Source organism: Cololabis saira, chromosome 6, assembly GCF_033807715.1.
Source record: "Cololabis saira isolate AMF1-May2022 chromosome 6, fColSai1.1, whole genome shotgun sequence".
Lineage (NCBI taxonomy): Eukaryota > Metazoa > Chordata > Actinopteri > Beloniformes > Belonidae > Cololabis > Cololabis saira.
The window spans coordinates 50,862,370-50,885,400 of record NC_084592.1 but is presented as its reverse complement, the minus strand read 5'-3'; the positions used below and the strand labels follow the sequence as shown (position 1 = coordinate 50,885,400).

The window sequence follows — 23,031 nt, the reverse complement described above, 5'->3', positions numbered from 1 at the left end:
GGAGATGATAGATAAAGATGTAGAACCTGGAGGAGATGATAGATATAGATGTAGAACCTGAAGGAGATGATAGATAAAGATGTAGAACCTGGAGGAGACGATAGATAAAGATGGAGAACCTGGAGGAGATGATAGATAAAGATGGAGAACCTGGAGGAGATGATAGATAAAGATGTAGAACCTGGAGGAGATGATAGATAAAGATGGAGAACCTGGAGGAGATGATAGATAAAGATGTAGAACCTGGAGGAGATGATAGATAAAGATGTAGAACCTGGAGGAGATGATAGATAAAGATGTAGAACCTGGAGGAGATGATAGATAAAGATGGAGAACCTGGAGGAGATGATAGATAAAGATGTAGAACCTGGAGGAGATGATAGATAAAGATGTAGAACCTGGAGGAGATGATAGATAAAGATGTAGAACCTGGAGGAGATGATAGATAAAGATGTAGAACCTGGAGGAGATGATAGATAAAGATGTAGAACCTGGAGGAGATGATAGATAAAGATGTAGAACCTGGAGGAGATGATAGATAAAGATGTAGAACCTGGAGGAGATGATAGATAAAGATGTAGAACCTGGAGGAGACGATAGATTTTTAGATTTTTTTTTTTTTTTAGATTTATTTATTTGCACAGTTTAAAAATTACACAAATAAAAGTAACAACTTTACAAATTAAAGTGCAGGAAGAGGTGAAAATTCAAAGAGCTTATCAGCTGCCTCCACCTATAGTTAACATAAAATGTAATATCATACTTATAAAAACAAAATATACAAATGAGCAGTTAGAAATCTATAGATGATAGAAATTAAATGAAAATTACAAAGAATTTACACAAAAGAAAAATGATCGGATATGTGAATAACAATAAAGAGTACAATTTGATAATTAAGAAACAAACAAAAAATAAAGGACTAAATAACAAACCCAATGAAAACAAACAAAAAATAATTTCAAGGAGATTACGCAAGACGATAAAATGTGTCAGCACATCCATTACTTCTGCCAGAGCAGTTCCATTTACAAAACAAAAAGTAAGTGGTGTTTCAGATATCCTTTAAAACCTTGTACAGAGAAACATTTTTTTGCTAAATGGGAACATGTATTCCATAGTTTGAGCTAGGGCTGAACGATATGGACAAAATTTCATATCTCGATATTCATGCCAGATATCTCGATATCGATACGATACGATATGACTTCGGTTTGGTGAAAACCAATCATTTTTCAGAAAAATAAAAACATCAGAAATCAAAAGAGTGCAGTTTTATTGATTAGAACTCACTGCCAGTCATCAACATTAACATAAAGTCACTCAATAATAAATAATAATCAAAATATTTTACTGTAGCTCCGCTTTAACGATAAATAACCAATGCAGTTAGAGTTAGAGTTCAGTACATGTTATTGATTATTGATTGGACGCTGCAGCTGAACGGACTGTCACAACATCACTGCAGTTTCATGACGAAGTGAAGACAGATTACAAATTAAACTCATGTTTCATTCCCAGGTTTCATATTTGATTTATTTTCTGTTTCAACAATTAAATATCTAAAAATGTTAACTTTCAATCTGATGAACAAAAGAACCAGAAACAACTTTATTAATTTATTACTGCGCATGTGCAATCCCCCCATTTGTCCAATCCTTGTTTTTCAGTAAACGAATAGGAAATAGAGAAAAGAGTTTTCCACTCGCTGTTTTAATTCCCAATTTCGATTTTCAAACACATCAATGAATTTTTTATTATCAAAACAAAAGATGGGGAACGGATTATTTTGGTTTATTACTCTATTTTTATTTTGTAATTTAAAAAAAAAAAAAAACGGATGGCTGCGAAATACACGTCGCAATTTTCACCAAGCACGACTTGCACAACACCTCGCTCTGGTCGACATCATCCTTTCTAAATCCAAAATACCTCCAAATAATGGAGGATGATTTATGTTTTGGCACAAAATTTGATTCTGCTCTGCCACCGGCTGCATTATCCTCCGCACTCATGTCTCTTTTCTTCCGTTTGGATTTCTCCGCTCTTCTCCGCTCTCCTGTGTGTGTGGCTGTGTGCGTCTCCGTCTACGTCTCCCTCCCTCCTATGTTTGTCATTGGTTGGCTTCAGCTGTCGATCAACAGCAAGCATGAAATAAGCTTTGTGGTTGGCTGGCCGTAGTGGTGCGTTCAAGAGCAATCTTAAAAGTAGTGTTTATGGAAATATATCGTTTATATCGTTGCTTTTCCGTTATTAATGTCTTGAATGTTCATATCTCGATATAGATACGATAACGGTATATCGTTCAGCCCTAGTTTGAGCCCCCTGTACCGTAATATTTACCCCTGGTTGTAACACACTTTGGAGGATGCAGATCTATGATGATAAATGATAAATGTGCTGCTGGTCTGGGGCTCGTGTTCCATATCAAGTTAGAAATGAGAGTGAAAGAAGCTTCAAGCAGCTTTTTAATGTTTTTAGTCTCTGCTGCTGAAAAGTGCGTTGGTATCTGAGCAGCTATGAAGGAGCTGCTGGTGGATTTGGTCGTTCCTTATCTCTGTCTAGATCCGAGTCGTCTAGATCCTAGTTGAGCCGGGCTGAGCAGGTTCTGGTGGAAAAGTGGCATTAGTGTTTTAAAGTGACTTCTGAAATCTGTCAGCGTTGGGTCGCTGCAGAGCAAGATTAGACGGAGCGTTACACATTTGGTTTTACTGATTAGAAATTCATTCGGAACCGAAAGTGAAGGCAAAAGCACTCGGGCATCTGTGATAAACGTCTTCCCCAGTTTACAGACTTTCTAGCTTCACATTAACACGCTGACTCAGCAGAGTCGGAGTATTGATGACGAGGCATTTCCCCCGCTGGACCTTCTCGTCATGGACCGGTTCTTACTGCATCACGCTGCAACACCGAGTTATCAACGTTAACGGTTCTTACTGCATCACGCTGCAACACCGAGTTATCAACGTTAACGGTTCTTACTGCATCACTCTGCAACACCGAGTTATCAACGTTAACGGTTCTTACTGCATCACGCTGCAACACCGAGTTATCAACGTTAACGGTTCTTACTGCATCACTCTGCAACACCGAGTTATCAACGTTAACGGTTCTTACTGCATCACTCTGCAAGTTATCAGTGTTAACGGTTCTTACTGCATCACGCTGAAAGTTATCAACGTTAACGGTTCTTACTGCATCACGCTGCAACACCGAGTTATCAACGTTAACGGTTCTTACTGCATCACGCTGCAACACCGAGTTATCAACGTTAACGGTTCTTACTGCATCACGCTGCAACACCGAGTTATCAACGTTAACGGTTCTTACTGCATCACGCTGCAACACCAAGTTATCAACGTTAACGGTTCTTACTGCATCACGGTGCAACTCCGAGTTATCAACGTTAACGGTTCTTACTGCATCACGCTGCAACACCGAGTTATCAACGTTAACGGTTCTTACTGCATCACGCTGCAACACGGAGTTATCAACGTTAACGGTTCTTACTGCATCACGCTGCAACACCGAGTTATCAACGTTAACGGTTCTTACTGCATCACGCTGCAACACCGAGTTATCAACGTTAACGGTTCTTACTGCATCACGCTGCAACACCGAGTTATCAACGTTAACGGTTCTTACTGCATCACGCTGCAACACCGAGTTATCAACGTTAACGGTTCTTACTGCATCACGCTGCAACACCGAGTTATCAACGTTAACGGTTCTTACTGCATCACGCTGCAACACCGAGTTATCAACGTTAACGGTTCTTACTGCATCACGCTGCAAGTTATCAACGTTAACGGTTCTTACTGCATCACGCTGCAAGTTATCAACGTTAACGGTTCTTACTGCATCACGCTGCAACACCAAGTTATCAACGTTAACGGTTCTTACTGCATCACGCTGCAAGTTATCAACGTTAACGGTTCTTACTGCATCACGCTGCAACACCGAGTTATCAACGTTAACGGTTCTTACTGCATCACGCTGCAACACCGAGTTATCAACGTTAACGGTTCTTACTGCATCACGCTGCAACACCGAGTTATCAACGTTAACGGTTCTTACTGCATCACGCTGCAACACCGAGTTATCAACGTTAACGGTTCTTACTGCATCACGCTGCAACACCACGTTATCAACGTTAACGGGTTCCAGCTGGTGCTCTGGAAGGAGCACTATTATAATTGATAAAAGTGTTAGGAAATGCTGGAACTTGTCTGTCTTGTCTCTGAACCCCTTGACAGATGGAGGACTCGCTACGGCTGGACGATATGGACCAAAAGTCATATCTCGATATTTTCTAGCTGAATGTTGATACTCGATATATATCCATATTTTTTCTGTGCCATAATTGGGCACAGAAAAGCAAAGCATTATAGCATAGCATCTCTGTTAGCATCTCTGTTAGCTTCATTTTTTCTGATCAAACCCTTAAAAAAACAGTCAGTTTTAATACAAAGCCTCGTGCCAAATGTCACACAGGTTCCTTTATTAATAGAGGTCTGCACAATATCAACATGTATAAAACACATGAAATACAAATAAACTGCCTGCATATATAGAATAAAAATGCTAAATGTTGTCCCCACCGAGGATGAAAATAATTCAGCAGAGGGTGGACGTGTAAACCAGAGGGGGAAATCCCCACCGGCAAATTGCACCCTGTCGATATTTATTAAAATCTCGATATATCACCCAGCCCTGACTCGCTCCCAAGACCTCGGCCCCCAGCGGCCTCCGACGGACCGGGTCCATGTCAGAGATGTTCTAGCCCTGATACCTGTAATCTCTCAGCAGTTGAGCAGTTGCTTAGCAACAGTTAACATTCCAGTCTTAGGCCCCGTTTACACAGAGGAAAAACTGAGGTGTTTTCATGCGTTTTGGCCGTTCGTTTACACGAACACGGAGCTCAAAGTCTCCAAAAACCATCATTCCTGAAAACTCCGGCCAAAGGGGAGATTTTCAAAAACTCAGTTTTCACGTTTGCGTCTAAACAGAGGAAAATGGAGATTTATTCTTCAGAACGTCACATTATGAGACAGAAACGTCACCAGCGTCATGAGTGACACCTGTGTTTACAATTAGTTTGTAACCGTCAATATTTTCTTGTATTTTACCTGTTTTATATTCTAACGTCACACTTAAAAGTAACTCCACTTCTCTGTCACTCCAAACCAAAGACTCTGGTTCATCTTGGAAGTAAAGCCTGATTCATGGTCCCGCGTTAAATCGCTGCAGAGCTACGGCGTAGGGTACGCAGCGATGCGCCGTACGGTGTGCGTCACCGCGTAGCCTACGGCGTAGCTCTGCGTTGGTGTAACGCGGAACCATAAATCAGCCTGGAAGTTACACGTGTCATTTGTTGATGTTTTTTCCAGGATTCTGATTGGCTGGCATGACGTTAACAGCGTATTTATGCGGATTCGTGTAAACGATGGTATTTTTCAAAACGTAGAGGGGATAATATCCGTTTTTGTAAATACCCGGCTATGTGTAAATGGGGCCTTAAGGCTAGCATTGACGAGCTGCTGTTTACCAGTGTGAAACGTGACAAAGAGGACTCACCTCCGGCCCTGCTGACCCGGTCCTGCTGACCCGGTCCCCCCCCTGCTGACCCGGTCCTGCTGACCCGGTCCCCCCCCTGCTGACCCGGTCCCCCCCCTGCTGACCCGGTCCCCCCCCTGCTGACCCGGTCCCCCCCCCGCTGACCCGGTCCCCCCCCGCTGACCCGGTCCCCCCCCTGCTGACCCGGTCCTGCTGACCCGGTCCCCCCCCTGCTGACCCGGTCCCCCCCCTGCTGACCCGGTCCCCCCCTGCTGACCCGGTCCCCCCCCTGCTGACCCGGTCCCCCCCCTGCTGACCCGGTCCCCCCTGCTGACCCGGTCCCCCCTGCTGACCCGGTCCTGCTGACCCGGTCCCCCCAGTAACACAGGTCCACTCTTGTGTGGGAGCTTTGTACTTTGGCTCTGCAAAGAACTGCTGATGGTACCACAACTCTTTGTGCAGCAGTCTCACTTCTGTTTGCATCTGCTTCCCCCTGAGACCGTGAAACAGAGCAAGGTGCTTGGCTGCTCCCGCGGGTGCAGCAACCTCTCATCCCCGTTCTGGGGCCGTGTTGTCGAACCGTCGCTGTGGACGTTTAGGATTGATCTGTGAAACCTTTCCTGTGTGTGACGCAACCTAACTTCTAGATATACTGGAATTTTAAAGCAGCACTATGGCCGCGTTCAGACTGCAGCCAATATCCGATTTTTAGCCCATCCAGATTGAAACTGGATGAATCTTTTGAAGTCTGAACAGTCCCAAACCGCGTGAGATCCGATTTTTGCAAACCAGATGGAAACCACCTCCGAGAGGTAGTTTCATATCCGATCCATATCTCATTTGGGCAGATGCGTGTCAGTCTGAACATCCAAACACTCAGATCGGATATGACTGTCCCAGACGCTCCAAACCACCCGCCCATTTCCAGTTGTGGAGCTACTCATCCTTTCACAGAGAGCATGTACAATCTCTGATGTCACGTCAAAAACTATTATTTGTAGTTTGAGTGTTGCAAATTCACATTACAAATCATGTTTTAATAGCAGAAAAAAAGACCGCATTTCCACGTACGGTGTGCGTCGCCGCGTCCCCTACGCCGTAGCCTCTGCGTTGGTGTAACGCGGAACCATAAATCAGCCTTCAGTCGTGCTGTGAGCCTGAACCTGCAGCCCGTCAGCTCATCAGGAGGAGGTTAGAGAGCGGGGCTGCCAGTTGTTCATTGCTGGTTGGTTTTGTTAACTCTGAGCTTTGTTGGTTGGTTTGTTAGATTGCTGGTGGTTTTGTTCTCAACACTTTTCTCTGTGACGCCGGGTCCCTCCGCAGAGACACAACTTTTGCGGTATGCGTTCATTGTTGTGTCTAAAAATGATGCGCAGTGCCGACCCAATCAGAAACGGTACAGATATTTTGGGATTTTTTTATATATATAAAAAGATAAAATTATAAAAAAATAAAGGATCCCATAACCTTTGATCGGGTGGGCAGGATGCACAGCCCACCCCTGCCCCAAAACCAGCCTGGAGTTCCAGTAACAGAGGTCTGCGGGAGGATTAGAGTGAGATGGGGCAGTGTCAAACGATTTAAAATATTGCACAGTGTATGCACAGCTTCACAGGTATGGAACAGCATGTGAGCTGGCTCCATATTGTTATTGTTTTTGATGTCACAATTACATGACTTCACACAATACACGCACTGGGTGACGCCTTCGCTCCGACGTCGTTGCTACGGCAACCCGTCAGATCAGTCTATGATGTGGCCCAGTCTGAACAGAGCCAGATTTGGACACTTGCTAAAAACAGTGTGGACAGTCAGCCCTGAAAATCGGATATGAGAAGGAATCAGATATGAATCAGATTTGCCTGCAGTCTGAACGCGGCCTACGTAACTTTTCCACCTTAATCTAATATTTCACCATCATCATTGTGATGGTCCATCAACTTCCAACAGGTTTAATGAACCTCTGTCATGGTCTGAGGGGTCTGTATCTCCTTCACTGGCACTATGTAACTTTGAGGAGCATGGTAGGAACCCTGCCACACTAAAAAACTACACATTTTTACGGCTTTGACTGCTTTACGGCATACGTCACTTCCCCCTCCTTCCCCATTTGTAGTGGAGACCAAAGCTGGGCGGGGCGTGGAGATCAGAGCTCAGCAGAAGCTGGTGTCATGGACGAAGCAGCGGAAAAACCCAAGAAAATAAAAGTTTTATCGGAGGAGGCGAAAAAAAGAAAGCGGGAGAGTAACAAGCTAAATGCCCGGACAAGAATAAACATTGTCCCGGCGTTCACTCGCTGGCGTGAGCTGAAAGACGAGGAGGGATGTCTGACAAGAGAGACACAATTGTTATGATACAAATGTAAATGTAGAGTTCTATGTTCAATAAGAATCTAAATTAGAATGTTTTCACATACAGGGGATTCGTCTTGGGTTCTAGTATTTTTCCTGAGAACTGTAAAATTGTGCAGGGCTGATCTGCAAAATATAAGGAATGGGCATTCAGTTATTCACAGGTTATAAAGTATTTTTTATTTTGTCAGTAAGTATGTTGGAGTAGCGTATGAGTTTATAGTTTGGGGCGCATTATCTGCTGAAACAGGACGGGGGGCGGGGGAGACTTCACTAATAAAACCAAGTTGAACTTAGTGATTTTCAACATCGTCATATTATATTGTTTAGCCAAAAATAGATACATTACCTCTTCACTATCCATCCTGTAAACGACCGCTGAAAACAGAGAAGTAGTTTTGAAAGTCCGTCCCGTCTTCTCTGATTCAATATCAAAACAAATGCAGCGACGGGGACAGGAGTTTTCCGGCAGTACGCGCTGGTGCTCATGGGAAATGTAGTTCTTTCTGGTAAAGCACTACCGCTTTTGTCCAAAAGAGCCGCCAAACTCAACAAAAGATGAAAGTTACATTGTGCTGCTTTAACACACCTTGTATGGGCGTGTCTCATCATAACGGATCATTAGCAGGTAGTTTATCAGTAAGGATGCAACACCAGGTGGAAACTTTACATCATGAATAGCAGATCCATTATGGGGGAGAAAGATTCTGCTGGTTTGAAATTCACCAGAAACAAAACAACCTAAATTTAAAACCACGAGTTCGTGTCCCAGTTTGATCATCACACACGTATATATTCTCTTGTCTTTGGTCTGAAAGCTGATGTTGATCACGATGGATTAATTCTAACCACTTGGTCCTAACAAGGAATGGTGGTTACTGAACGTGTGGAAGTTCAGCTTCTCCCAAACTGGTTATTGTTGGTGTGTTGATGTGTCTCCTGTACAATAGTAATAATATAACGTACACCCCCCCCTCGTATTCTTCTGTTTATTGTCCAAAATAGTGACATTTGTTTGTGCAATGCTGAGCTTCTTCCTCCCACACATCGGCTCCTTCCTCTTCATCAATACACAATCAATCAGTTACTCGGTTCCCGACTAGATTTTATAAACTTTTTTATACACTTTTTTATTATTTTTACTATTATTTTCTGTGTGAACTTTTTAACAACCAAAAAGAGCAGCAAGTAGAACATTTATCACGTTTTTTTGAATAAGACACCGTTATCATCTGAGGAAGATGGTCAGTGTTGAACCGATGATGATGATGATGATGATGATGATGATGCCGGAACTGTAGACTCTAACTAGGGGTGTAACGATACACTAATCTCACGATACGGTATGATACACGATACTGAGGTGACGATAACGATACGATATTATAGCTGTATTTTTTTAACAACCTTGAATGAGGAACATATGACTGAGCTGTTGCATGAATGATATGACTGTAGTTCTGCAACATATTAATACTAGTATTATATTGAGATTCAACAGCAAGTATTGCAGCTAATGATGCTGTAAGGACCAATCAGCTCCCAGAATGCTGATAGAACTGAAACAGAAACATCGTGTAGAATTACCAAACAGATCCAGGGGGAAACAGAGACGGATGAAATCGCTTTTATTTTTTCCCCATTTGCTGAGAATTTGGTTTTTAACATTTATGCAAATGTAACCCCAAGACAGTATATAAAGCAAAGAAATATAGACAATTTATGCAATTATTACTGAAAACTTTAATGTTTTCAAACCTTTAAACATATTTTAAAGGCAAAAACATGGCACCAGTTATTCTCCTGTCCAACAAAATATTTCTTTTTTGGGCATAAACAAAAAAGTACCAAAAGTTGTAATGATGGGGAAAAAAAAAAAAAAAATTTAGATCGATCTTCAGACATATTAATCGATTTTTAGGAATTAATATGAGAATCGATTTAAAATCGGAGAATCGATTATTTTCAACACAGGCCTAATTTGTCCTCTCCTCCTCTCCTGCAGGTAATGCGATGGTCCCAGCAGCTCGTCCAGGTCTCCAGCTGCTCGCGTCGCTCTCTCGTGTGCTCGGCCTCTCTTCCCTCTGCGCTACAGCTGAGCGGGCTGTGATTTCCCTCCGGGCCAGCGCTCCCTAAGAGGCCAAGATTGCCAAGATCTGCCCCGTGGCGAGCATGACGGCCACCACGCGTGGCTCTCCGGTGGGGGGCAACGACAGCCAGGGCCAGGGCCAGGGCCAAGGCCAGGGCCAGGCCCCCGATGCTCAGAGCCAACCGCCGCTGCCCCAGAACCAGGTAGGTGTCACCAGAACCTGCTGTCGCCCAGGGGACCGTGGGGGGGAGAGCATCAATGAACAGAGTGGAGTGATGGCTGCAGAGAGTGTGTGTGTTGGTTAGACGTGAGAGGAAGCTCCTATGTAGGTCAGCCAGGCAGAAGGAGCTCCATCACTCCCCCACATCCATGTTTCCCCGTTCTGGATCTGAACAAAGCGCCGCTGCTGCAGCTGCAGCGCCGCCGTCAACATGCTGCTCTGTGAGGAAGAGGATGCTGCTGAACATGCTCCTCTGTGAGGAAGAGGATGCTGCTGAACATGCTCCTCTGTGAGGAAGAGGATGCTGCTGAACATGCTCCTCTGTGAGGAAGAGGATGCTGCTGAATATTTCTGGTTTCTGCTTCTCTGGGGGGTTCGGAACTCTAAGGGCCAATCCCAATGTTCACCCTACTTTCTACCACTAGCCCTAGAAATGAGTAGGGTCCTTGTAATGTTCCCTAGGGATTGGGAACCACTTGCTACGTCACTGCGTGGTTTACGTTCGGGTACGTAAGCGACTGCGTAGTTACGTTTGCACAAACGTCACAACATATCAGGAAGCCCAGAGCTAAAAGCTGTTTTAATTTCCGCTGTAGCGCTGTTAATATGCCACTTTATTAAGTTTTAATATTTTTTCAGGCAAGTAACCGTTAAGATCCCCAACCTGGGCTCAGTTTATCCAAATAACGCCTGGTAAGAAATTTGCTCCGAAAATTTCGGGATGATGATGCCTGCCGGCTCGGAGCTGATTTCGCCGCGTACCCTACGCAGTTGGCTCTGCGTTGGTGTAATGTGGAACCATAAATCAGCCTTTATTCTGGCGAGATTTTCGCAACAACGAGCAAGCAAGTGATCATGTACATTCACTGAGTGAATATTATGAAAGTAAAATTTTTCTGGCTCTCGGTCGCGAATCAGCATCTGAAATCCCTCGCTCGTTCCACACATATGTGCAGTGAGAGAGAGACAGGAAATAGGGGGAAGAGAGAAGGGGAATGACATGAAGTGGTCTGGCCGGCGGGAATCTAACCAGGACCTGCTGCTTCAGGTCCCTCAACTACCCGGTGCTACTGGAAGGAAGATGCATGTGGTAATCTCTCACCTGCAACCGGTTTGAGAGATCTGTAACATGAACAAGCCCACCACTCACTAAAAAGGTGTGGGGATTAAAACTGACATTTTTGCAGAGCAATTGTTGACATTTTGATTATTTGTTTAGCTGTTGCTGCTGTTTTTTTTTTCTCAGGGAGCTGGTTATTTTTGGAAAAAAACATGTTGAAAGTAATGCATACTGTATTGTACAGTAAAAAGGAAAAAAAAAGAAGCGAGCCCACTCACATCACTGGAAACATATGGGGATTAAAGGTGTCATTTTTGTAGAGCAAATGTTCAGATTTTGGCTCCTGTTGTTGTTGTTGTTTCCACCTTTGTGAGCTGGTCAGGTTGAAAATCTATTTTTACAGAGATGGACAGTTTTTTCGCAGATATGTTCAATATATGAAATAAATTGCAGTCACATTTGAATGCAAAAGATGTGTCTGTGTTGGGGTCGGGGTATGGAGCTAGAACAGTCTCATAATTCACAAATGCACACACCGTTTCACAAATGCACAGAAAAATTCACACGAGCTTGGGCCGCTCGGTGGCGCAGTGGGTTAAGCAGCAGCTCATATACTGAGGCTACAGTCCTCCTCCTGCAGCGGTCGCAGGTTCGAATCCCGGCCTGCGCACCTTTGCTGCGTGTCATCCCCGATCTCTCTCTCTACCCCTTTCATATCTGCAACTTGAATAAAGGGCCACTAGAGCCCAAACAAATCTTTAAAAAAAAATAAATAAAAATTCACACGAGCGTAGGACAACGTGTTTTTCTGTGTGAGCTGCGCTGGATTTGCGTGTGACTTTTGAGACTCCCCTGACGTGACTCGATCCACAAATACGTTTTTTTTTTAACACGGAAGGATCTGCAACCAATCAGATATCTTCCTTTGTTTCAGCCAATCATAAGAGCGCACCCACGTGGGGGACGCAGAGCATAAAAGGATAAAACACGATTTACTCTAAACCAATCGGATTAAAGGGGCGGATACACTTTAACTTTAACTTTAACTTTATTTATTTATATAGCACCAAATCATACAATATAAATGCAACACATGGTGCTTTACCTGCAGAATAAAATAACAATCAAAAACACAATTTAAAACATCCCATACGACCCCACCCCCCACGCGTACACACACACTCACACACTCACACACTCACTCACTCACTCACTCACTCACTCACTCACTCACTCACTCACTCACTCACTCACTCACTCACTCACTCACTCACTCACTCACTCACTCACTCACTCACTCACTCACTCACTCACTCACTCACTCACTCACTCACTCACAGTAAGGGGACTGGTGACATGGCTCAGCACTAACGATCCAGGTGAGGAAAACACTACCTATGGGTGGCCGTCCACACCGAGAGGCTCCACCGGCCATGACCACCAGAAGCATCGCCACAGAGACCCCCCCAACCCGGACAGACCAGGGCAGACCCCACACAGAAGGTGGAGTCCCTCCCCCAGCTACCCAGGCCTGAGGGATCCCCATGACGACACCCCCATGGGCAGAGCAGGCACACCTCCCAGTGTGGACGACCCCCCTGAGGAAACACTGGAGCTAAAAACTAAAAGATTAAAAGAAAGTAAGAAATACCTAAAAAGTGTAAAATTTTAGAGAAATCTATATAAAACTTAAGATGAATAATAAATAACATAAAATAAAAAGTCACTAAAATGGATTAAAGTTTTAAAGATAATAAAAAAGCTAAAAAAGTAAATACAATAGATACAATAAATAGCTGAAAAGACTAGGTAAATGAGATCAGATAAATGCCAAACTAAAAAGGTGTGTCTTGAGCCTCCTTTTAAAAATATCAACATTCTCTGTGGCCCTGAGGTTCTCTGGCAGGCTGTTCCATAGATAACTAACTAACTAACTAACTAACTAACTAACTAACCAACCCTGAGGTTCTCTGGCAGGCTGTTCCATAGATAACTAACTAACTAACTAACTAACTAACTAACTAACTAACTAACCAACCCTGAGGTTCTCTGGCAGGCTGTTCCATAGATAACTAACTAACTAACTAACTAACTAACCAACTAACCCTGAGGTTCTCTGGCAGGCTGTTCCATAAATAAGGGCCATAATGGCTGAATGCAGCCTCACCGTGGGTTTTGGTCCCGGTTCGGGGAACCTGCTGTTTGAGCTGCGTTAGCGTTGTTCGCTTAGAGAAGTGATTTATATTTTGAGTTGGTGGAGTAAAGATAAATAAACAGCAACAGGAGATAAAAGATAAATAAACAGGATCGAGAGGAGATCACTGTTCTGATTTTCTTGTGATCTCGGTAAAGAAAACATCAGATCAGAGATGGTTTGTGGGGCCGTTCAACCAGAGCCGTCAGGAGAGCTCTTAGTCCTGCCGATGCAGCAACTGATGATGAGTAACAGTGGAGATATTTATGTATTTGCTCCGTTTGGTTTCACGACGTGTTACTTGGGATTGTCCCGCTGATTCAGAACCAGACAGACGCAGCAGAGAGCTGATGTTACCTGACGGGGACGAGCTGCAGCGCCAGGTGGAGCAGCACATGTCAGGAGATTAATTTACCGAAATATCTGGAGTAAAGTCGGTATCAGTCGACCGATAACCGAAGAACCTCTGTATGCAGCTCAGATGTTTGATGATCGGTGGACTAAACCCCGACCAGCATCATCACGGCTGCATCTTCCCATGAGCATGACTCTGCACTGGGAATGTGTTGATCTGCCACCGCTGTTTTCACACATGTTTGTCTCTGTGTGGTGGCGATGTCACATCATAAATGTGAGCATAACAGCTGCTTGTTTCTGACCTCCACGTCTGCTCACTGTGGTCATCTGGTGTCTGACCGGGACCAGCGCCGCTCGCGGCCAGAGCCAGAACGCGACTGCAGCAATACTCACCCCCGTCAACAGGCTCGTTCTCCTGAAAGACACCTGTAGTTCAAATACAGAAATATCTCCGCTGTTTCTCATCATCAGTTGCTGCATCGGCAGGACTTGGAGCTCTCCCGACGGCTCTGGTTGAACAGCCCGACAAACCATCTCTGATCGCGCTGTTTTATTTACCAGGATCACAAGAAAAGCAGAGCAGTGATCTGCTCTCCATCCCGTGTTGCTGTCTTGTTTATTTATCTTTACTCCACCAACTCCAAATATTAATCACTTTTCTAAGCGAACGATGTGAACGCAGTTCAAAAGTGTATCCGCCCCTTTAATGTGATTGGTTTAGAGTAAATCGTCCCCCACGTGGGATACGCTCTCATGATTGACTGGAACAAAGGAATATCTGATTGGTTGCAGATCCTTCCGTGTTAAAAACGTATTTGTGGATCGAGTCACGTCAGGAGAGTCTCAAAAGTCACACACAAATCCAGCGCAACTCACAGACAAAAAACCGTTTGTAAATCAGGTTATATTTGGTGTGCATCAAAAATACATTTGTATATCTTGTCCTACGCACGTGTGAAACGTTGTGTGCATTTGTGAAACGGTGTGTGCATTTGTGAAACGGTGTGTGCATTTGTGAAACGGTGTGTGCATTTGTGAAACGGTGTGTGCATTTGCGAATTATGAGACTGCTCCAGTTCCATATTGGGGGGGCTCGAAAATTCTGTTACGTACAAAAGGGGGGCCTGGCAAAAAAAGTTTGGGAACCACTGACGTAAATCAATAAATAGAACAAACTAGTGTAGTGTCCAGTTAGAGTGAGCCAGTGTGAACAGGTGAGTTTTCAGTTGTGATGGAGTCTGTCTGTTTTATGTGGGGGAGGGAGTTCCAGAGTCTGGCTGGGGCACCCATGGGGCACAAGACCCTGACCCCCAGGTTTAAAGTTGTTTTTATCCATCCTGAACTTTTGTTTGCCAGATATTTCAGAGAAGCGGGACACAAGTCACAGACGTTTCAATGACTGAGCCATTTCCACCAGTTGAGAGTGGATGAACGGCTCGTGTCTGACGTTGCTGTTTGTGTTTGAGAGCAGGGACTCGCTGAACTGAAAGTGAAAGTTTAAAACTAGCAGACTAACTGGTTTAGTTCAGTCTGCATGTCCAGGTCTAAATACCTTCATGGATCAGTGGGAGCTGATATTCACATGTGCAGCTCAGTAAATGTGGATAAAACCAGAAGACGTCAGGAGCAGTTATTTCTGTTCAGTTATTTCTGTTCATATTATCTGACATTTAGAGTTCGGCAACCGTGCATTAAAATCTGGTAAAACTTTGGAAGTTTCATCCTCCAAAACTCAGTCAGTCATTGTTCCTAAAGAAGATGTTGCTGCTTCATTTTCAATTCAATTCAATTCAATTTTATTTATATAGCGTCTAATACAACAGATGTTGTCTCTAGACGCTTTCCAGAGATCCAGAACATGAACATGAACATAAACATAAACATAAACATAAACATAAACATAAACATAAACCCCCGAGCAATTATTATATAAACAATGGCAGGTAAAAACTCCCTTAGTGGGAGAAAAGCCTTAAGCCAAACAGTGGCAAGGAAAAACTCCCCTTTAGGAGGGAAGAAACCTTGAGCAGGACCTGGCTCATAAGGGGGGACCCTCCTGCCGAAGGCCAGACTGGGGGAGTCAGGGACGTCGACAGCACACAGCAGGCAGGTGGAAGCAGCAGCGGGATGACCAGAGGTGGGGGGGGGGGGGGGGGCGTCAGCAGCACACAACAGTCATGTGGAAGCAGCAGCGGGATGACCAGAGGGGGGGGGGGGGGCGTCAGCAGCACACAACAGTCATGTGGAAGGAGTAGCGGGATGACCAGAGGGGGGGGGGGGGGCATCAGCAGCACACAACAGTCATGTGGAAGCAGCAACGGGATGACCAGAGGGGGGGGGGGTGCAGGCAGGCGGAAGCAGCAACAGCAGACATCCACGTAGGCAGGTGGAAGAAGCAATGGGATGACCAGAGGGGGGGGAGGGCCGGGAACACAGGCCAGAATGCAGCTCCCGAGGCTCCGGCCTGCAAACATACACAAAAGAGAAAAAAGGGGGGCCGGCACAAGAAACTACAGGAACGATGGACAAAAATGATAGCTATGAGATATTTATAATAAATAAAAATGGTAATGGAGAAGAGAGGCAGGGAAAAGGAGAGGAGAAGAAGGGTGAGAGGCACCGCCCAGCGGATCATGTCGGTGCCCCCCTGCAGCATAAGCCTATAGCAGCATATCTACCGCGAAGCTATATTTGAGACTAACTATTATAGTTTTGTTCTATAGCTGCGACAATGACTACTGACTCTAACACACTAAAGTTTACACTACCTAGAGATTTACCAACACCAGCTAGAGGTTTACTTAACACTAACTATAAGCTTTACTAAACAGAAAGGTTTTAAGTTTAGTTTTAAAGGTGGAAGTGGTGTCAGCCTCCTTAACCCAGATTGGAAGTTGGTTCCATAGTAATGGTGCCTGATAGCAGAACGCCCGCCCTCCAAATCTACATTTAGATACTCTAGGAACTACGAGTAAACCTGCACTCTGAGAACGGAGAGCTCTGCCAGGAACATAAGGCACTATCAGGTCTTGCAAATAATGAGGAGCTAAGCCGTTTTGGGCTTTATATGCAAGTAATAAAATTTTAAATTGAATTCTGAATTTTACAGGTAGCCAATGGAGCGACGCTAACACTGGAGAGACGTGGTCTCTCCTGCTGATTCCTGTCAGTACTCGTGCTGCTGCATTTTGGATCAGCTGGAGCCTATTCAGCAAATTACTTGGACATCCTGCTAACAACACATTACAGTAATCCAGTCTAGAAGATACAAACGCATGAACTAGTTTTTCTGCATCCCTCTGCGAGAGGATTTTCCTAATTTTTGCAATATTACGGAGATGGAAAAACGCTATTTTACAAACCTGATTAACATATGGTTTAAACGACAAATCCTGATCGAAAACAACACCAAGGTTTCTCACAGTTGCACTGGAAGCCATCGCAACACCATCTAATCCCTTCCTAAGATGCTCTGGACCAAGAATGATAACCTCTGTTTTATCTGAATTTAGAAGCAAGAAATTTCTGGACATCCAGTCCTTGATGTCCCTAAGACATGCCTGAAGTTTAACTAACGGTTCTGTTTCATCCGGCTTCATAGACAAGTAGAGCTGCGTATCATCAGCATAACAATGAAAGTGTATGCCGTGATTCTGGATTATACTTCCCAACGGCTGCATGTATAAACTAAACAAGATTGGTCCTAGCACTGAACCCTGCGGAACACCATAACAGACCCTTGACTGTTCTGAAGAAACCTCATGTACATGAACAAACTGGAACCTGTCAGATAGATATGATTTAAACCAACATAGAGCTGTCCCTTTAATCCCAACAACATGCTCTAACCTGTGCAGTAAAATGCCATGATCAACAGTGTCAAAAGCAGCACTGAGGTCCAGTAGAACCAGTATGGACACTAATCCCTTATCTGAGGCCATAAGAAGGTAATTCGTAACTCGAACCAGTGCTGTCTCTGTGCTATGATGCATTCTGAACCCTGACTGAAAGACTTCAAACAGATCATTTCTATACAAATAGTCACATAACTGGCTTGAAACTGCCTTTTCCAGAATTTTAGATACAAATGGAAGGTTAGAAATTGGCCTATAATTAGCTAAGGTGTCTGGGTCAAGGGAAGGTTTTTTAAGTAAAGGTTTAATTACTGCCACTTTGAAAACCTGTGGTACATATCCTAAGCTTAGGGATAGGTTGATTTGGTCCAGTATTGTCACACCAATAAGAGAAAAAACATTTTTGAATAGTCGATTCGGGATGGGGTCTAACATACATGTGGTTGACTTAGCTCTATTAACGAGTGAGGTCAGCTCAGGGAGGTCTATAGGATCAAAACAGTCTAGAGACAAGTCAGAGCCTAGGGAAGTCGCTAAAGCTGAAGAAACACCTACAACCGGCTGGTTGATTTCTTCTCTAATTCTCGTGATTTTACTGTTAAAGAAGCTCATAAAGTCCTCACTACTGAGAGCTGCAGGAATGCACGGCTCAACAGAGTTGTGACTCTTTGTCAGCCTGGCTACAGTGCTGAACAGAAAACGTGGGTTACTTTTGTTATCCTCTATCAACGTTGAATAATAAGCTGTTCTGGCTTTGCGAATGGCTTTTTTATATACTATTAGAATATCTTTCCATTCACGATAAGAGTCTACAGACCTACAAGAGTACCACTTCCTTTCCATTTTACGCACGCTTTGTTTCAACATGCGAATATCTGAATTGTACCAGGGAGTTAAGCTCCTGTGGCTAGAAACCCTCCTTTTCAAAGGAGCAACTTCATCTAAAGCTGAGTGCAACAGATCAGCAGTGTTACTAACAAGAAAATCAACATCAGAGGTAGAACCCAGGTCACTGGCCTCTATTGCTTCAGTAGAGGCTTCACTATTTTCCACTGTCGCAAGACGAGCAACGGTCTCCTTAAATTTAGCAATAGCTTCATCAGACAAACATCTGCTAAAATAATACCTCCTGCCCTGCACTTCAACATCAACAACATTCAATTCAAACGTTATTAAATAATGGTCGGATAAAAGGGAGTTAACAGGTGACACCAACAGACCATCAGTTTCAACACCGTAGGTGAGAACGAGATCGAGAGTATAATCAAAACAATGCGTCGGCCCGTCCACTTTTTGTGAGATACCCATTGATTCTAGAAGAGAATTGAAAGCTAATTTAAGATTATCGCTTTCAACATCCATATGAATATTAAAATCACCCACTATGATGAATTTATCTGTACTGATCAATAATCCAGAAAGGAAATCTGAAAATTCAGACAAAAACTCTAGATAAGCGCCAGCAGGGGGCCGATACACTACCACTAACACAACTGGCTTCTCTGATTTCCAGCTCGGAAATTTCAGACTAAGCGTGAGGCTTTCAAACGTATTATGATTGCACTTAGGTTCAATTTTTGTTTCGAGACCGGAGTTATAAATTGCTGCGACTCCTCCGCCCCGGCCCGTGTTTCTAGGAATGTGATGATTAAAGTAGCCGGGCGGAGTTGATTCATTCAAACTAACATACTCTTCATCCTGTAACCATGTTTCTGTTAAGCAGAAAACATCACTCCTGCTCTCTGTGATTATATCGTTTACTAACAGAGACTTGGAGCTTAATGATCGTATATTTAGTAGTCCGCATCTAATTTTTCGGTCTCTTATTGGTACCAAATGTGCATTGGTTTTAATTTTTACAAGATTATTTTGGTTAATGCCTCTATAACGCCGCACCTGGTGAACTAGTGGAGGGCGGGGAACTGCAACTACTTCTATTTTGCTAGGCACCTGGTTAGAGTTACCAGTTACATCATGTAATCTTATAGTTTTGTTGGCAGGCGTTGGTCCTCGAGAAGCAGCAGAGAAGTGTGTTAAACTACAGCTCTGCATCCTGGCCTGGACCCTGCGATGTCAGGGAGAGGTGTCATGTCATGAGGGTGTTCAGTTCAGGTTCATCCCTCACATAGAGGATGTTTATTTTTTATTTATTTATTTTTTCTTTTTGATTATTTTTCTTTTTATCTTTCATTTGGAAAAGCCTTGATTTCACACATGCAGATTTTCATAGCGTCAAAATCACTTCAGTAAGATGTTAACATAACATTGGAATGACATTCTGATGTCCAGTTTTCCTCCTGGCTCTTCCCAGAACTTTCTCTGTAAAATCTTTACATGGAACATGGAAAGCTTTTCATCTCAAATATCACATACAGAAAATTACACACAAAGCAGAATGAGTAAAGATCGTGCTGTAAATTATATCAATATATCATATTACAAAACACATTTTGATCCCCTTATTTTTGTCAAGTTAGTAAAAGTCAGACCTAATAGTTTTTATGTTCTCAGTCCACTCAGACACATCTGGTAACAATTCTCCTTCTCTGTTTTTAGAGAGAGTGACAACTTTTCCATGACATATATTTCATGTATTATTCCTATCCGTTCATCTCTAGTGGGGGATTCAGGTTTTAACCTCCTCCTTGGAACACGGAGTATTTGTAGCAGTTTCTTATCTTTGTTATTCCACCCCTCAAATTGGATGTCACCCATATATAAGATGTTGTTGATTTATAAATACATCGATACATCTGTGTCAGAAATGACACAGATGACAAAATAAAAATAGAGAAATAATCCAAAATAATCGATTTCCCGTTTTTTGTTTTGACAATAAAAAACAGAAAACTAGTCATTCATTAGAATCAGGGAAACATCTAAAACATGCAGGGCACTGGGTCCCGTGGACCGGAGTTGAGAAACACTGCTTTAAATCATATAAAAATATCATGGGATTAGGTTTTAGCAGCAGGGATCAGCTGCATATCTGGACCTGTGGAATGATTTATCTGGAACCAGTTCCATGTGAAGCTGCATCTTCAGTAGATGAAGATGAAGAAGAAGCAGATGACGAGGCTGGAAAGCTAAAAGAGGAAACAGCAGCAGTGGAAACGAATAGGAAATAGAGAAGAGTTTCGCTCTCTTTCACTCGCTGTTTTAATTCCCAATTCAGATTTTCAAACACATCAATGAAATCGGATAATGGATAACAGATAATGGATAACTATCCGTTTTTCGTTTTTTATTATCAAAACAAAAAACTGGAAACTGATTATTTTGGATTATTTCTCTATTTTTATTTTGTCATTTCAAAACAAAAAACGGATGACCGCGAAGTACACGGACCCTGTAATAAAGCGTGACTCCAGCTATGGTGGGTTTTGAGTGATGGTTTGTAACGTTGGCGTCTCTGTGTTGCAGACATCGTCCCCCAACTCGTCCAATGAGAACTCCCCGGTCAGCCCCCCGGACGAGCAGGGCCAGGGGGACGGACCCCCCCAGCTGGAGGAGGAGGAGCCGGCCTTCCCCCACACCGACCTGGCCAAGCTGGACGACATGATCAACAGGTGAGAATAATAATAATAATAATAATAATAATACCACACCGACCTGGCCAAGCTGGACGACATGATCAACAGGTGAGAATAATAATAATATAATAATAATAACACCACACGGACCTGGCCAAGCTGGACGACATGATCAACAGGTAATTATCACTATAATAATAATATAATACCGTAATAATACCACACCGACCTGGCCAAGCTGGACGACATGATCAACAGGTAATTATCACTATAATAATAATATAATACCGTAATAATACCACACCGACCTGGCCAAGCTGGACGACATGATCAACAGGTAAGAATAATAATAATAATAATAATAATAACACCGACCTGGCCAAGCTGGACGACATGATCAACAGGTAATGATCATCATCATAATAATAATAATAGTAATAATGATAATAGTAATAATGATAATAATAATCATAATAATAATAATAATAATAATTAATCATCAAAACCACACTCATGTTAACAGCTCACCACTGACTACGTTTCCAGCATCAATAACCTTCTCTAACCCAAATATGATCAATAACCCGAATTTGCACGGCCATGTAAACACCAATAACCCCTTTGAATAACCTGAATTTGCTCATATTCAGGTTTTTAAAAACCCCAATATGAGCCCTGGGTTACTCCTTTTAAACCTGAATATTGGGTCATGTAAACGTAACGGAATATCCCAATCAAACGGAACAGGAATCTGTTTTCTGCACATGCTCTGTTCACAAGGAATCCTGGTCTTTTGAGTCCAGGAAGTTCTTCTAAACACGGAGAAACCAAGACCAGGAGGAGACTAATCACTTCATAAATGTAATGAAAGATATGAACATTTCTGTATTTGTAGACGCTAGAAAGTACCGGGATAGAAGATTTACAAGAAGGAGAGAGAAAAGTTGCACGAAGCAGCATTTGTAGGAACGCCAGACCAGATCAAGCTCCGCTGGAAAAGAAACTTCTACTGGGCTGTTGATTTTCCTCCTGCTGCTGCTGCTGCTGTTGTTGTTGTTGTTTTGGATCCAGGAAGAAGAAGCAGAAATGAGGGGAATTGCGTCATGACGTTCTCCGTGCGTCGCTGTTTTGATCCAGATATCCCAAATGATTAATTACTGTTAGCTCAGCATGGAAACACATTATTCCTAATGTTTCAGTCACTGGAATATTGACCTGAACCCCAGTTTAGACTGATGTAAACGTAGTCAGCGTTATGATGTTCATGGCTCTCCTCTTCCCCGTGTGAAGCTGAGGGTTTATGAACTTTGCTTTGAGCAGAAATCAAGTTCAACACTCCGGTTGGATCTCAGTTCACTGGCCTTCAAACCAACAACCTTATCTGAGTAACACAGAACCTGCTTATACTTGGTCTGCTGGGGTTTCTCAGTGAGAGAGCTGTTACTCTTTCTGACATTAACACACTCAAGTCTAGAAATATTTTTTGATTGTTTTCAAGCTTCAAAATGTATTAATTGTTTTGGTGCGTACATGATTCTGTGTTGACGTGTGTGTCTGTCCTGCAGGCCTCGCTGGGTCGTTCCCGTTCTGCCAAAAGGAGAGTTGGAAGTTCTCTTGGAAGCTGCTATTGACCTCAGTAAAAAAGGTACGAATGCACACGGTGTTCTAGATGTCAGAGCTGCTGCTGAGCTGGACAGAAACAGCAGGAATTATCTCCTCAAGGTTCCTGGTTCAACTCCAGCAGGAGTTTCTGTGGAGTTCCATGTTCCTCTCAGCCTGTCTGGGTTTCTGGTTAAACGTCCGGGTCTAGAGGAACT

General features: G+C 43.3%; 1 protein-coding gene across 9 annotated transcripts in view; it reads left to right on the top strand.

The window, feature by feature from the left end:
• LOC133446264 (probable ubiquitin carboxyl-terminal hydrolase FAF-X) overlaps positions 1 to 23,031 on the top strand; it is a 108,129-nt gene that overhangs the window by 12,028 nt on the left and 73,070 nt on the right. For all 9 annotated transcript variants that reach the window (XM_061724273.1, XM_061724272.1, XM_061724268.1 and 6 more), the window contains exons 2-4: positions 9,913 to 10,199; positions 21,105 to 21,250; positions 22,780 to 22,859. In XM_061724273.1, the coding sequence (XP_061580257.1) occupies positions 10,080 to 10,199; positions 21,105 to 21,250; positions 22,780 to 22,859 (346 nt within the window). In that variant the 5' untranslated portion in view covers positions 9,913 to 10,079. The remainder of the gene's footprint in view (positions 1 to 9,912; positions 10,200 to 21,104; positions 21,251 to 22,779; positions 22,860 to 23,031) is intronic.